This window comes from Pteropus vampyrus, unplaced genomic scaffold, assembly GCF_000151845.1.
Source record: "Pteropus vampyrus isolate Shadow unplaced genomic scaffold, Pvam_2.0 Scaffold319, whole genome shotgun sequence".
Classification (NCBI taxonomy): Eukaryota; Metazoa; Chordata; class Mammalia; order Chiroptera; family Pteropodidae; genus Pteropus; species Pteropus vampyrus.
The window spans coordinates 723,990-737,968 of NW_011889100.1; the positions used below are offsets into that span (position 1 = coordinate 723,990).

The following is a 13,979-nucleotide window of genomic DNA, read 5'->3' on the forward strand; positions in this document are numbered from 1 at the left end:
CCTGTGTCGAGTCCTGTTGGGGATTTTGTCCATTCATGGTCTGAGATTTATCACTTCCTGTCCTCCAGTCGCTCCCACCCTAGTGTAAGGTCTTGTTCCACTGAATGCTTAAAGTACCACATCATTGGGCTCCCTCGTTTTATTCTCTGCTTAGCTTAATTTGTTTGGCCCTCATATGCAAATCCTCATCTGTTAACCTACCCGCTCTAGCATTATCTTTCATCGTTCCCTAACATGTACCTTTTATTCAAACCAGGCAGATCTGTCTCCTGAATATGTTTAAGCTCAAACCCATTCCTGTTTCCCTGACTTCAGCGCGCAGTTCTTCTGTTCAGCTTATTCTTTGGGGTCTGGCTGAGTCCTTGGTAACTACGGTTAGCAGTGAGCTGTCGTGTTCTGGCTGCGTGTATCACTTGCTGTCTCTGCCACACCTTTTTGCTACTTCACCGCACCTTTAGTCGGTATTATGCCACTTAACATTCTCTCATGTCTCACATGTGTAAATTAAGCAGAATTTAAATCTGTTAAAGTGAGAAACCAAATTGCTCACGTGCCTGGAACAGTCCTTGAGCACACACCAGACACTTAATGCTGCTTATTCCAGTAAATCTCTCCATGTGGCAGAGTTCACTGGTGATGGCGATGGTTTATAGAGATATGAGTTATTCTGAAAATGGATCTGTGTCTCTATTTTTATCAAGAATGTACTTGATAATGATTTTTACATTCCTTTCTTCCCTGCCTTTGTTTTGGTGACAGGCTGTTGATGATGTGAAAAAAGGTTACATCAAAGCAGAGGAAAAGTCCTACCAGTTACAGAAGCTGTATGAGCAAAGGAAAATGGTCATGGTAGGTTTATGTCCCCATAACCTCTTTATAAAATGCTCCTTTTTACCTCTTAAACCTGTTGTTCCTGTCATTTTTGAAAGATGTCGCAAGCTGGCGGGTGGCTTCAGTAACTTACGAAAAGATAGAGCGCTAGAGACCTGGAAGCAAAGTCCATCGCGTTCCTCCATTTAGCGTGCAAAGAGCTTATTTTGCTGTATATAGGTATTTAACTTTATTATTATTAACCGAATAGAATTTATGTTGATAGAACAAGTTCTAAAACAGAAGCTGTGCAACACATTTAATATGATAAAGATAAGATTCTGTAAGAATTGATATTTTAACATTAGAAATTATTTTAGTTGTGATTTAGCAGTTGCAGAATCATGCGTTTTTATAGCTTCGACCTTTGCAGCTGCTGAAACTCTTATGCTCAGTAATGCTTTTGATTAGTATGCCGTCCTAGAGCTGTACTGTTCAGTTCGATGGCTGCCAGCTTCCTGTGGTGAGTTAAATTTAATTTTAAATTTATTTAAATGAAATAAAATTTAAAATTCAGTTCCTCAGATGCCCTGGCTGCATTTCAGATGTTTGATAGCCACATGTGGCTAATAGCTACTGTATTAGACAGCTCAGAGAACATTTTCATCATCACAGAAAGTTCTGTTGGAGAAGGCCGCCTTAGAATATTTCTTAAAGGTTTTAAAATTAGTTTTTAGTTTGTATCTGCCAAGGATGAAAATTGTCAAAAATAAAATTTGTGAAGAACACTTACAAATTTCTACTCTTAGCATTTAAAAAATTCTTTCTTGGCAAAATCACATATGGTTGAAATTTTTCCAATTATAATTTTTCATGATTTCACACAAGGCAGTAATTGCATTGGTAATGATTCTTATAGATCACTTGAATTTCTTTGTACCTTCTGTGCATTTTTTATGAGGGAATGTTGAGTGTTTATCCATCCAAATTAATTGGGTTGGAGTCAGAATACACAGTAAGCCATCGAACTTAGCATGTAACCTTATGTCTAGCTGGGATGGTTATTTTATCACTTATGTGATGGAAAGTAATAAATCTCTTTGCCTTAGGGATTTGCCAAAGATCATGGAATCATCTACGAATGCTCTGCATACCAACAGGCTGAAATAGGCAGCTAAAATTATCTTGCACAGAATTACGTCTGTTAATTTGCAGAATTTTGGTTGAGGGAATTTTACTATGTGGGAGACAGGATTTTAAAACTCGACTTCCACCTTTTCTTTAAGATAATGGCATTGTCTTCTATGTATTAATGCATGAGTCTGACCAACACATCCGCATCTTCTTGGTGAAAAGGGCCAAATACTAAAGGACTGTCAACCTCTGCAGTAGTTCTTTTTGCCAAAGCCAACAGAATCAAATGATTTTATAAGGGTCTCTGACAATACCAGTATGCAGTACTGGTTAGTACTGCGCACAGTACTGCAGGCACACTATCTTCCAGAAATACTTGTGGAGCACCAAGTGCGTGCCAGGCACAGTACCAGGTAGGTGCTGGAGACGTAAATAGGTTTGGGTTGTTCTAGGGCAAAATATAGAAAATCTGAATTTAACAAGCATAGTAATCTATTATGAAATCACTTTCAGACTCAAGTTTAAATCGTATAGTCACCCAGTTAAGAACTCAGGTGCATTGTTACATTGATATGTTTCCCCATGGGTCACTGGAACTGAGTGTAAAACATGCTTAAACATTTATGGCATTCTCTTGTCTTGAAAACTTAGTGCCAACATACAAGTGCGTACTGGCCCCTTAACACTATAGTCGGATTTTAAAGAAAATCCCACAGAGTTTGAATTCTGTACAGATGTAATTTCATGTTCTCAAGGATTGGTGTTCAAAGGCATTAGCTGAATCGGAGTCAAGGTCAGTACATTGGAACTTCCGTCTCAGATGGCCCTTTGGAGCCCTTATGTCTACATACCATCATCTAAGGCGACTTAGTGTGTTTGATGGGCCTAAGATTAGGTCAAATTAGCATAACCGGTTGCCACATCACTGTGAGAACTTCAGCAAGTCAACAGGTTTCTTTTCTGAAAAGGAGGATGTTCAGATTGCCAGCTATCAAGTAGAATCTTGACAGAATGCTCCAGAGTTCTTGGTAGATAAATAAGCTTTGTGTAAGTTTCCTTGTTCTCTGAATACCAAGGACAGCTCATATCTGTGCCATAGTTTGTAAGACCCAGTGCGATCAGTAATCTTTTTGTTTTCTGCTTATTTACGAAGTTAGATTGAATCTCACATGTGGATGGTTGAGAATCCAACCACCTAGGAGAGATTTTCTTTTTTCTCTTTCTTTTTTTTACTCGCACACAAATAGACATTTGGAACGTTTTCCTTATGTTGGAGTGGCTTGATTTTGCCATCATTGAACTGACAAATCAATTTCTGTTAGTGTTTCTCAACGTTAATTTTTAGTGATTTCACACAAGGCAGTAAATGTGAAAGTCAGTGTTTCTTAGAGTGTAGCCCCCAGCTGAGTGTCCTGGGAATCACCATGCAGGTGTCTGGACCCCCACTCACATTTACTGAGCCAGAATCTCTGGAGCGGGGTGGGGTGAGGACCTACGAGTTTTTGTGAAGATTTTTACAGAAGATGCAGGTGATGCTGAAACTTTCGGTGCTTCAGAATCACTGCCTGGGGGGCTCGGGAGGGTTGATTCCTAAGGTTCCTCTCGAGCCCTTATTTCAGTTTTAGACCTGGTTTGACCCTTGGCCGGTTGTTCGGGAGAACAGAGAGCTTTCTAGAATGGACCTCAACCCACTCGCCGAAAGTGTTCTGTTCTGTTAGGTACTGAGTCTCTGCTTTAATAACTGTCCTCTTTCTATATTTACCTGTCTTGCTAAGTATTGAACATTCACAGGATGTCCCACGCTCTGTCGTTCCTCTCCTCTGGCCTGATGTGGGCCATCATCTAAGTGGCATGTGAATCAGGAGAGGTAATTTAGGGTACATAATTAAGTACTCACAATCTAATATGAAAGGAAAATGGACAGGACAGTTTTGTTTTAAATATATAGCTACACCCTTACATAAATCTGTTTGAAAACAAAAATTCACTTTTCCTTTGGAAATTGTGGGTGTATGTAAAACTTTAAATGTCTCGTCTCTTTACACTTTGCGCACACCTAGGAATGTAGAGATTGCCCACTTAAAGCTGAGAATCGCTGCCGGACCTGAGACTCCCCTTTCCTCCCAGTCCCCCCTCTGCAGAGGAGGGCGGAGTCTGAGAGGAAGATTCTCACCCGAGATCAGAAGTGGAACTAGGATCTGAACCCATTTCTATCTGGCTCCAAAGCAGATGTTTTCCCCTCCATCCAAGATGAGAGAGAGAGTGGCAGCAGTGTCCTTTACTTCCAGATGGCAGAGGGGAAGTCCCCAGGTCGAGCAACTTCTGCAAGGTCACAGCGGGAGAGTTCAGGACAGGCAGAGTCCACGTCTCCTCCGAGGTCTTTCCCTAATCCCTCCCTTGGTCTGCATGTTTCTCTCTTTTAAAAAATCTATGTAGTAAAACTCCCATTTAGGAACATAACAAATATTTCTTAAAACAGTGATGATACCTCTGGAAGAAGAGAACTCTCGACACATGTTGTACATAAGTCATTTTTGTTGAAGGACGCAAGCAAACTAGTCGCAAGGCTGTGCGACACCCACTGGCGTTGGCAGAGGTCCTAAGCATCTGTGAGCAGAACTTGTTGCTCATTGAGCATGTAGCAAGTCTCCGATGGCTGTTAGGGGGACGCGTGGGTTGAGTGCTGGCGGTCTGGTTGCAAGACCCTCTTCTTTGTCTTCCAACGTTTTATTATAGACATTTTTTAGTATATGAAGTCGAAAGAACAGCACATTTAGCCCCCACGTGCCCGCTCCCGGCTGCGGCAGCCCTCGGCTTTCTGCCATTCTTCTGCCTCCCTCTTGGGCTTTTCCCCCTGGAGTTCTGAAAAGTTAGTTTCCATATCTCTCACTTCACAGGGCATTCTTGAGAGAGAAAATAGTTGAGCCCTCTGGCTAAGGATAACAGAGCCTTTAAAATTATTTTTTAAGCTACCGTTTATTGAATACCTAATTATGCACTAAATACTCTGCTAAATACTGTAATGCTTGTGAATAACTGATGTAGGTACTATTATTATTTCCCTTTTTACACTGTTGGCTTGGTTCCCAGGCAATCCCTGAGAGGAAACCAGGTCAGAGTCCATGAGTTTTTTTAAATCATCTTTTCGCTGTTTCTCTTCTACTCTGCTTTCTACGCGTCTTTTACCCTCTCTCCTCTCAACTCAAAATCGGGAGTTGAGTGACAGGCCAGCCTCAGCTGCAGGGGAGAACGGACAGCAGAATGGCGAGCTAAGTTAGACTCAGTAGTTCACAGACCTCTTTGGATTAGTCTCTTTCTGTTTGTTTGTTTCTTTGTTCACTTATTTTGTTCCGTAGATTCTACATAGAGTGAAATCATATGGTATTTGTCTCTCTCTGACTTATTTCACTTAGTATAACACCTTCTAGGTCTATCCATGTTGTTGTCAATGGTGAGATTCCGTTTTTAGTCTTTCGTAGCATTGTACCTGTGAGGATCACATATGTCACTTGATTTTGGTCCAGATGCTTTTTAAGGAGACCCGGTGGGTAGTGGGGCTGATCTGGGGACTAGTTGGTGATAAAGGCTCAGTGACCAAGAAGTTAAACCTGTCTTCTGATCCTCATTGTACCACTTATGTGGCCTTAAGCAAATCTCTTGTTACTCTGGGTTTCTGTAAAATGACCAGATTTGAAATAAAAGTCAGCCTAAACATTTATGAATATGAGATTGGGGTAGCATGAGCCGCATCACGGAGATCGTTGTGTCTTGACTGCAGAGAGGTGGGGAGGAACAGCCCTCTTTCCTTAATTGAAAGGAGAGCTTCGACCCCCGGCCCTCAGGTCCAGCGAGGGCCAGACTGGTGGCATCGTGAGTTCCCTTCTCGTCTGAGGTTACAGGGTCTCTTCCTGCTTTGTTATGTTTCCTCTTTTTTTTTTAATGAGAGAAATGGGCAAGGTTGGAGGTGGGATAAAGGATTGTCTTGGAGTCCTGTCCCAGCTTAGTGACGGGCGTGAGACCAGAGGCAAGGTCATCAGGTGTCCCGTGAGCGGGTTCTCTGCTCTTTCTCTTGCGGCCTCCGAGTGGCTCTTCACGGTGGTTTAGTTCCATGGCAACACCGGTTTCCCTTTTTGATTCTAGTACCTCAACATGCTACGAACCTGTGAGGGCTACAACGAAATCATCTTCCCCCACTGTGCCTGCGACTCCAGGAGGAAGGGGCACGTTATCACCGCCATCAGCATCACGCACTTTAAACTGCACGCCTGCACCGAAGAGGGCCAGCTGGAGGTGAGGCTTCGGCGCGGGCCGGGCCGGGGCCGGGCACACGGGGCTGGGACACTAGCTCACTTGCTGCGTTTTCGTTCCTGCTGGGCGGGGGTGGGGGCGTGGTGGCGGTAGCAGAGTGAAGTCAGAACCGTTTTGCCCGGTTAAGGGAACAAGCAGCGACCCACACCTGCCCCTCCTCACTTCCACCACCTTTTATCCTTCCGTCACAGTCCTGTCCCCAAAGCGACGCGGACATCACTCATTTCTCGTCCGCTGCCCGGTCTTACGCCAGCTCCCGCTTCTCAGACTTACCCTCTTGTTCTCGGTTGTTTAGAACCAGGTAATAGCATTCGAGTGGGATGAGATGCAGCGGTGGGACACAGATGAAGAAGGAATGGCCTTCTGTTTTGAATATGCACGAGGGGAGAAGAAGCCTCGATGGGTTAAAATCTTCACACCATATGTGAGTGGTGGACGGGGAAGCACGCTTGGGGAAAGTAGATGGGGCCTGAAGTTCTCCTTAACCTAAATGCAGAGAGGGAGCTGTAGAGATAGCAGTGGTCCTGAAATCTGAACCCCTTGAACTCTGTCTTCGCTTGAGGCTGGGCTGGGATCGGCACTTTCACATCCCGCTCAACTCACAGTCACCACTAGAAGGAGCTAGAGAGCAGGAGAGGAGCCAGGCCTGGGTTTGGGCTCGGCAGGGTTTTCTTTAGGTAGAGCGGTTGGGGAGCGGGTTGGGAAGGTCGGGTGGCTGGGGGCAGGAGTTCAAGGGCACGGCCTGTGGTGCCTGGTCTTGAGAAGTCGGTGATGTTGCTCTGTTTTTTTCCCAGTTCAATTACATGCACGAATGCTTTGAGAGGGTGTTCTGTGAGCTCAAATGGAGAAAAGAGGTAATTCTAAACAATCATGAATTGGATTTTTCATCTTCGTTTAAAACATACAGGCCAACGGCCAAGTACCCGGGACCCTCCCCTCCGCCTCTGTGTCCCCTGGACTGTTAGTTAGGCTGGCTTTCTCTGGGGGCTGGCGTACTGGTCCAGAGGTTGGCCTCTGGATGCTGACTGGCCGTGTAAAATGCCCAACCCCTTTCTTTCCTCGTCTGGAGGGCGGCAGTGGCTCTGCCCCCTCTCATGACTCCCCGGACCCTCCTGCTGGCTTCTGTCATCGCCCTCCACGCTGGTCCTGACCCCACAGGGCAGCGGGTCTCAGCGTTAGCTGTTCCCGGATGAGCCCAGGCCAACCCGGAATACGCAAGTGTGGGCGGGTTCCTGCCCCTGCTGGCAGTGCCCGCCGGCGCCGGGGCAGAGTTTGAAGGTCCTGAATAATTAGCTACTTACTCTCAAAGAAAACGTTTCCGAGGTTCAGCAGGAAAAGTCAGAACGTGGAGACAGACATTCTCGGCACAGTGGGGAGGGCGTCGGGCTTCAGAACCGGATCTGGATTCTCTCCCAGTTTTTTTTCCTTTGAGATTTCGGGCAAATCAGTCTCCCTGGAGCCCAGTTTTCCCATGTTCTTTCATGTGTCAAACGGGAAGGCTGAGCCAGAGCCCTGACATCTGGGGCGCTTCCAGCTGTGGTGAAGGCTGACTCCTCATGGGAGTCCTGTCGGGAACGGGCGGTCACACCCCGTCGTGCAGTCGTTCGCTCTGTCCCCGTCTGCGGTGTGTCTCTAGGTAGGGGCGACGTGCGCCCCCGAGGCCGCCCAGTGACTCCTGTCTGTCTTTCCTTTCAGAACATTTTCCAGACGGCAAGGTCACAGCAGAGGGACGTGGCCACCTAGCCTTTCCTCACCCCCCCCTTCACCTTCATCCTCTTCCCTTTCCGTGTCCCATGTCAGACAGAGTAACCATTAACACAGAAGACGAGAAAAAGGAAAAGTCATTATATTCAAAAGCCCCAACTAAATATTATTAATAAGCCCTCTGAATTCCGCGTCTCTGGAGTTGAGCCGGTGGGGGACAGCAGCTCGGTCCGCACCCGGGGTCCACTGAGTCACGCTAGGGAAAGAAAGCGGCCCGACCGACACGCCAGAGGTCCTTGTCCTCCTGCCTGGGCCTCCTGCCAACGGACTCTCCTCGCACCATATTTTTGAAACTGGAACTATGAACTCCACCCATTTGCACTGTTCAGACATATATATGTATGTATGTAAAAACTATATATACGCAAATTAGCTGCACGTATATACATATATATATTTCTTTTTAAATTTCATATTGATGGCAGTACCTTTTTTAGCTTGTGTTTTTACACACCTTTCACTAGAATTCATGACTTCTCTGTTGCTCTCTTTATTTTGAAACAAACTTTAAAAAGGAAAAAAATATTTTACAGGGAAAATACCTCTCCTCGTGAAGGACTCGAAAAGTTTACAACCTGCTTGGGTTTTTTTTGCCCCTTTTTTGTACGGAGTGAAGGTTCCGGCTCGTGGGTCACCGAAGAGTCTGAGGAGCAAGGCGCGTAGTTCCTTGGGGAGGGCGGGTGCCTCTCGGGAGCGGGGCTGCAGGCGGGCGGGGGTCTGAGGGCTCGGTGCGGCCTCTCGAATCCAAGACAGTTTTCCCGGCCCGTCTCGCTCTCCCACCCGTGGCTTTCCAGCCACACCCCACATCCTCCTGCCTCCTGGAGGGGAGGGTGGGCTCTGGTGGCCGACGCCACGGGAGCCTGAAACACTTCATAGTCGCAGTGTCCCGTTCCTGCCTCTTCTGAAGCAGGGATAGCTCTAGGGACCAGAGTTAAAGCTGATGCCTTTAGGCACAGAGATTGGGCTTGGGTAGGGGAAGGAAGCAAGAAATGCCCTGTGGTCGGCAGCTTTCCCAACCCACTTCCTGACCAGTAAGCGCCCATGACCAGCCATCACGCTCCCGGTGACTTCCTTAAACAGCTGTGCGGGGGGGTCCGACAGTATCCCCAAAGCCTTGGGGAAACCCGGAACAGGCCAGTGGTTCGTGCCATCCCAACCGTAGCCCCTCTGAGCCAGCCGAGGGCCCAGGAAGGAGCAGTACAGATGTGGTCTATCCAGGTTGAGTCTCGACTTTCAGTTGAAAGGAGACTGAAGGGAAATCGTTTTGTCCCTTACGGATCTCCTGCCTGGCTTTGCAGTCAGACCTGAGACCTGAGCGCTGCGCGCCCAGGGCCAGGCTGGCTCGGGCAGGGCGGCCTCCCCGGCCGGCTCTGGGCCGGGAGCTCTGAGTCAGGCTCTGATGTACCCGAACGCATCATCGAGCCTTTTTCCCTTCTCCGTCGTCTCGGCGTCTTTCGCTCTGTCTAACGGGGAGGCCGCCTCCGTCGGCTGTGGTCACGTCCACTGAGCAGTGCTCAGGTGGTTTGAAGTCTCTTTTTTTGTAGCTCGTTATCACAGATCATGGTGAGGCCACTTTTTTTTCTCTCACTCTGTCATCCTGGCAGCCGTTGGCCCCAGGGGAGTGTGGGGTCATACAGGGAACCTTCTCTCCTCCCCCTTCTCCAAACCAGGTGGACTCCCAGAGTGTAAAGTGTCAGAATGCTGAATGATCAGAGTGGCAGAGAGTGATCTCTGATTCGAAAGCTGTGACGCGGGATTGACTTCTCTTGGCTTAAATGACTTTAATAATGAGCCGGAGGACCCTGGAGAGAGTTGATTTCCCACCTCAAATACTAAAGATGCTTTTGACCCCAGCTTTGCTCAAGCTGTAAAATCCAGCAGCAGTTTGTCCCCATTCCCTTGGGTGGGATAGGAACGAACAAATCCAGAAGGCCCTGCGACAGCCCAGGTGCTGACCTGCAGACCTCGTGGGGACGCCCTTGGTCGGGGCGGAGAGCCCTCGTAGAGGGTGGGTGCTGTTCTGTCACTTTGTGGCGTGAAGTCACGTGGTGCAGGCCCTGTCGGTGGGAGGGCTCTTGGTGGGACCTGTGTAGGAAGAGCCCCTACCGGAGGCCGTACCCCGACGGAGCCCCCAGCTGCCCTCGGTGGGGGAGGGGGGAGGCCCTGGGGGTCACAGGCAAAGTCACTGAGGTGGCGCACTCCAGGGGGCCAGGTTCTTCTTTGCATGAAGCAGTACTAGTATGACACTCCTTCCCCCGCTCCCCACTTCTTTCTCTGAACCCCACTTCTTGTCTTGGTCCTGGGTTCTGCCCAGGGAGGCTTCCTTGCAGTTTGTCTCTGGGAAGCGGAAGGGCTCCCCTTCCCCCTGCTTCGGCCCAGCAGAGCGGCGGCGCCTCCCAGGTCTGTTGTCCCTGCTCCACGCTCATTTTCCAGCCCCTTTGGTGAGAGCTCCGAGTTTTTCATGGATCAGGAGAAAACAGCGCCCAGACCGGTCCCCTGGGCCGTGCTTTGGGCGCTCTGCCCTTTATGTTTTCATTCTGCCCTCCATTTTTCTGCCCTCCCCTTGCCCAAGGCCTAAGCTCAGCACCCGTGAGTGCTCAGGGCAACTCCCAGGCCTAGACGGAGCTCTCAGGGAGTTCAGCATCCCCGTGCCTGGCCCTGTGGTCTCATCCCTAGTCGCCCTGGCCGGTAGCTCTGGGCGACCCCCTCTTGCAGCTCCAAACCCAGTGCTCGGAGCAGCAGTGTAGGGCCCTGACGGGAGGTGGCACCTCTCTCATCTCAGACTCTGCCAGTGCATGGGCAGTTTAAAGGGGGCCACGTCCGGGTCCAAGTTGGTCTGAAGCCCGCCTCTTGCCATCATGCTCCGGCCGTGGTGATTGAGTGGGAGAAACTGTGGGGTCTGTTGGACTCAGCCCACTGCTGGGTCCCTTCGCAGAGTCCTCGTCACGTGAGCTTCCTTTCGGAGGGAGGGCGATGTGGTCGAGCAGTCAGAGGCGGTGGGGTGTATCAGCGCCCCGTCTTCCAGCTCCGCCTCCTTTCCCCCTCGTCTGCACCCGGCACGGTGTGCCAGGTGCCAGGGCCTCGCTCCACGACAGCAGTGACCCAGGCGCGTGGGAAGCTTGGGGCTCTGGGGGCATCAGAACCGAAGAGGGGGGTGCCACGGGGTGGAGGCGGTTGGCTGACTGCTAACTTGGACACCGGTTTTACGTCATGCCCCTTTTTAAGCCAGTGAGCTGGGCTTCAGTTTTTCCCAGACCATGCACACTTTTAATTTATTTGAGAGAAACTCTAATTGTATTTTCACTGCAGTATCTTGTATTTTTTATTTGTGATTGAAGAAATGTGAAGAGAAAATACACAAGACCCATAATGGCTAACAGTGTTTCTTTCATTCCTTGTTCTAGAGCTAACCACTCTAAAATTGTTTGGTAATGTCACTTAGTGTAATTAATTGTAACATATTCTTTTAAATAAATTGATTTATTGATGAAACTATCCTTTGGTTTCCTAGACTGCAAATCCTTTGGGTTGTATGGGAAGAAGTAAAGAGGGACCTTTGAGGTTTGAGTTAGATCAGCCTGAAAACGGGAAGCAACGCCTACCCAGCTCTGCCGAGTGACCCGCTGGGAGGCAGCAGGTGAGGAGGGGCGGGGCGGAGAGGCCCCTGGTTTGGCCTCCCCTGTCGGGTGGCTCCTTTGAAAGTCCCTCTTTCTCCCTTAGGTCTCCTCCCCCTTGGCCTTATGCAGATAGAGCCCGACAGAGTCCTTGGGACAGATCTTGGCACTGTCCCCACCCCACCGCCAGCCACATGTGTACACTTTGCCATTTTCCAAGTAGTGCAGGAGACGTCTCAGGAATCTGGATGGATGGGTGCCGGCACAGGGCCGGGCACTCGGATCGTGGTCCTTCCCGTGCCCTCAGCCTGGAGCGAGGGTGCCCAGCGCCTGCTCCCTGGAGACTGGCCCTCTGCGTGGTCCTCGGTCGCAGCCCAGTCTGCTCAGAGAGCTCGGTGTGTGTGTCAGGTTGGCCGTTTCACCCTGGCCACCTGCTTTCCTTCCTGGACTGAAGACCGGAGAGCAAGGGCAGGTGCACGTTCTGTTTGGCCGCTGTGGGAGGAGCATCGTCTGGCCTCGGCCCTCAGCATCGAGTAACTGGAATCTGATCGGTATTACCATCCTGATAGGAAAGCATTGTTTTCCTTTGACGAGGAAGGAATCCACAGAGAAGCAGGAAGTGGAATTCTGGAGTTGGAATCACGAGCGTGGAAGTCAGCGAGCACTTAACAGCCACATGTGCACTGAACACCGCTACGGGCCCGAAGCAGGGGCCGTTCCGCCGTCCGCGGCGGGACTGACAGACGGCCGGCCACGCTGCACGGCCCTGGGGGGTCCAGGTGCCACAAGCACCACCAGAGGGACAACGTCCTCTGGATCAAGGCGACCAAACCGTCACGGAGAAAGCAGTGTTGCAGGTGAGCCGTTTGGGGCGAGCAGATTCCCAGCAAGAAGGTGTCCAACAGAGTATGGAGCCATCATGTGCCCGACACTAGTCATGGGAACGAGAGGATGGGGGATCAGCTTGGCCCAGATGGACGCCGACAGTCCCATTCGATTAGAACTCGGGGTGGATGCAGGAATAAAATGGAAGACAAGGCTTTGAAGAGCCTCGAATGCCAACGCGATGTGCTCTACAAAAAAGAACCAGAGAAGTTTCGTTTTTCCTAATTAGCTGCGGTTTAGATACACTGATGTTTCAGAATATATACAGGTCAAGAGAGCGCTAGGATCAGTAATAAGTAGAGGCAGTGATAATTGGAAGGAGGGAAATAGATACGAGAAAAATTGTGGAAGTGAAATCTTTTGTGGCTTAACACTGAATGTATGTGGAGAACAGACTCCCAAGGTTTCTTGTCTAGGTGACTAGAAAATAGGAATATTTAAGAGTTGAAACTTTGGGGGAGAAAACATTTTAGCTTTTGACCTAATAATATGGTTTGGGCATGGGTGGGAAATGGAGGTACAGCTGTCTGGCAGGCGTCTCCTCGTCTGATGCTCTGAGCGCTGGTTGGGGTGAGGGGGACGCGGCGCGTGGATGCATTCGTAGGAGATGATGGCGCGGAGAGCAGGTTGGAGGGGAGGTGCAAAAGCAGGTGACGGGGACACTGCGGGCGAGCAGCGGGGCCAGGGCGGCCTGGACAGCGCCGATGGCGGTGGAGGGGGAGACACGTGCAGATCGGCGAGTGCTTTAGAGAGAAGCGGGGGCGCTTCGCGGTTGGTTTGGATGTGAGACCTGAGAGGCGGTGGAGTCAGAGCTCGGCTCGCTTGGGCCCTTGGCGCCTCGCTCCTGAGAAGTCTGAGGGGAGGGGGAGAAAAGGGAGCTGAGAGACACAGCTGGAGTCGTTTCTCTGAGCAGATGAGAGGGTGCAGGACGTCGGAGGAGAACCCCACTTACGGGGAGCACGAGGCAGCAGACCGGCGAGTGAGGGAAATGGACGGAGGGAGGCCTGAGAATGAGAATCGTCCAAGCAGCAGGAGCCTCGAGTTCCGGGACGAGGGGAAGAGAATGAGGCTCGGCCGGAAGTGGGGTCCCCGTCAGTTTTGACATTTTAGTAGGAGAATTAAAAGCCAAGGGAGACCCTGGAAGTCGGAGAGGCTGAGGCTCTCAGGATGCCACAGGGTCCGACCCGAAGGAAATGGGGCACCTCCTCACAGGGAGCTTATGCACTTCAAAGCCCTAAAAATATAGGCGGGGGATGGGAGCGCATGGCGGGAATGATCCAAGGCTTCCCCCGCCACATTCTCACAGCCCTGGTGAGATGTCTGGCTAAGTCTTTCCTCTGTGACGGTGAGGCCTCTCCCAGCCCGGCTGCTACCTGTCCGCCCCACGCTTGTGCCCTCCCCAGCCCCCCTTCTCTTCATGCTGCCATTAACGTGCGGGCGGGGACTTGGTTATTTTAGAAGAAA

At 49.9% G+C, this 13,979-nt stretch overlaps 1 protein-coding gene across 1 annotated transcript in view; it reads left to right on the forward strand.

Moving 5' to 3' along the window:
* The window catches only part of SNX27 (sorting nexin family member 27), a 69,359-nt gene extending 57,848 nt beyond the window's left edge, over nucleotides 1-11,511 (forward strand). The window contains exons 9-12 of the mRNA XM_011377667.2: nucleotides 6,085-6,234; nucleotides 6,548-6,676; nucleotides 7,047-7,106; nucleotides 7,948-11,511. Of these exons, the coding sequence (XP_011375969.2) occupies nucleotides 6,085-6,234; nucleotides 6,548-6,676; nucleotides 7,047-7,106; nucleotides 7,948-7,995 (387 nt within the window). The 3' untranslated portion in view covers nucleotides 7,996-11,511. The remainder of the gene's footprint in view (nucleotides 1-6,084; nucleotides 6,235-6,547; nucleotides 6,677-7,046; nucleotides 7,107-7,947) is intronic.
* Nucleotides 11,512-13,979: the final 2,468 nt, after the last annotated feature.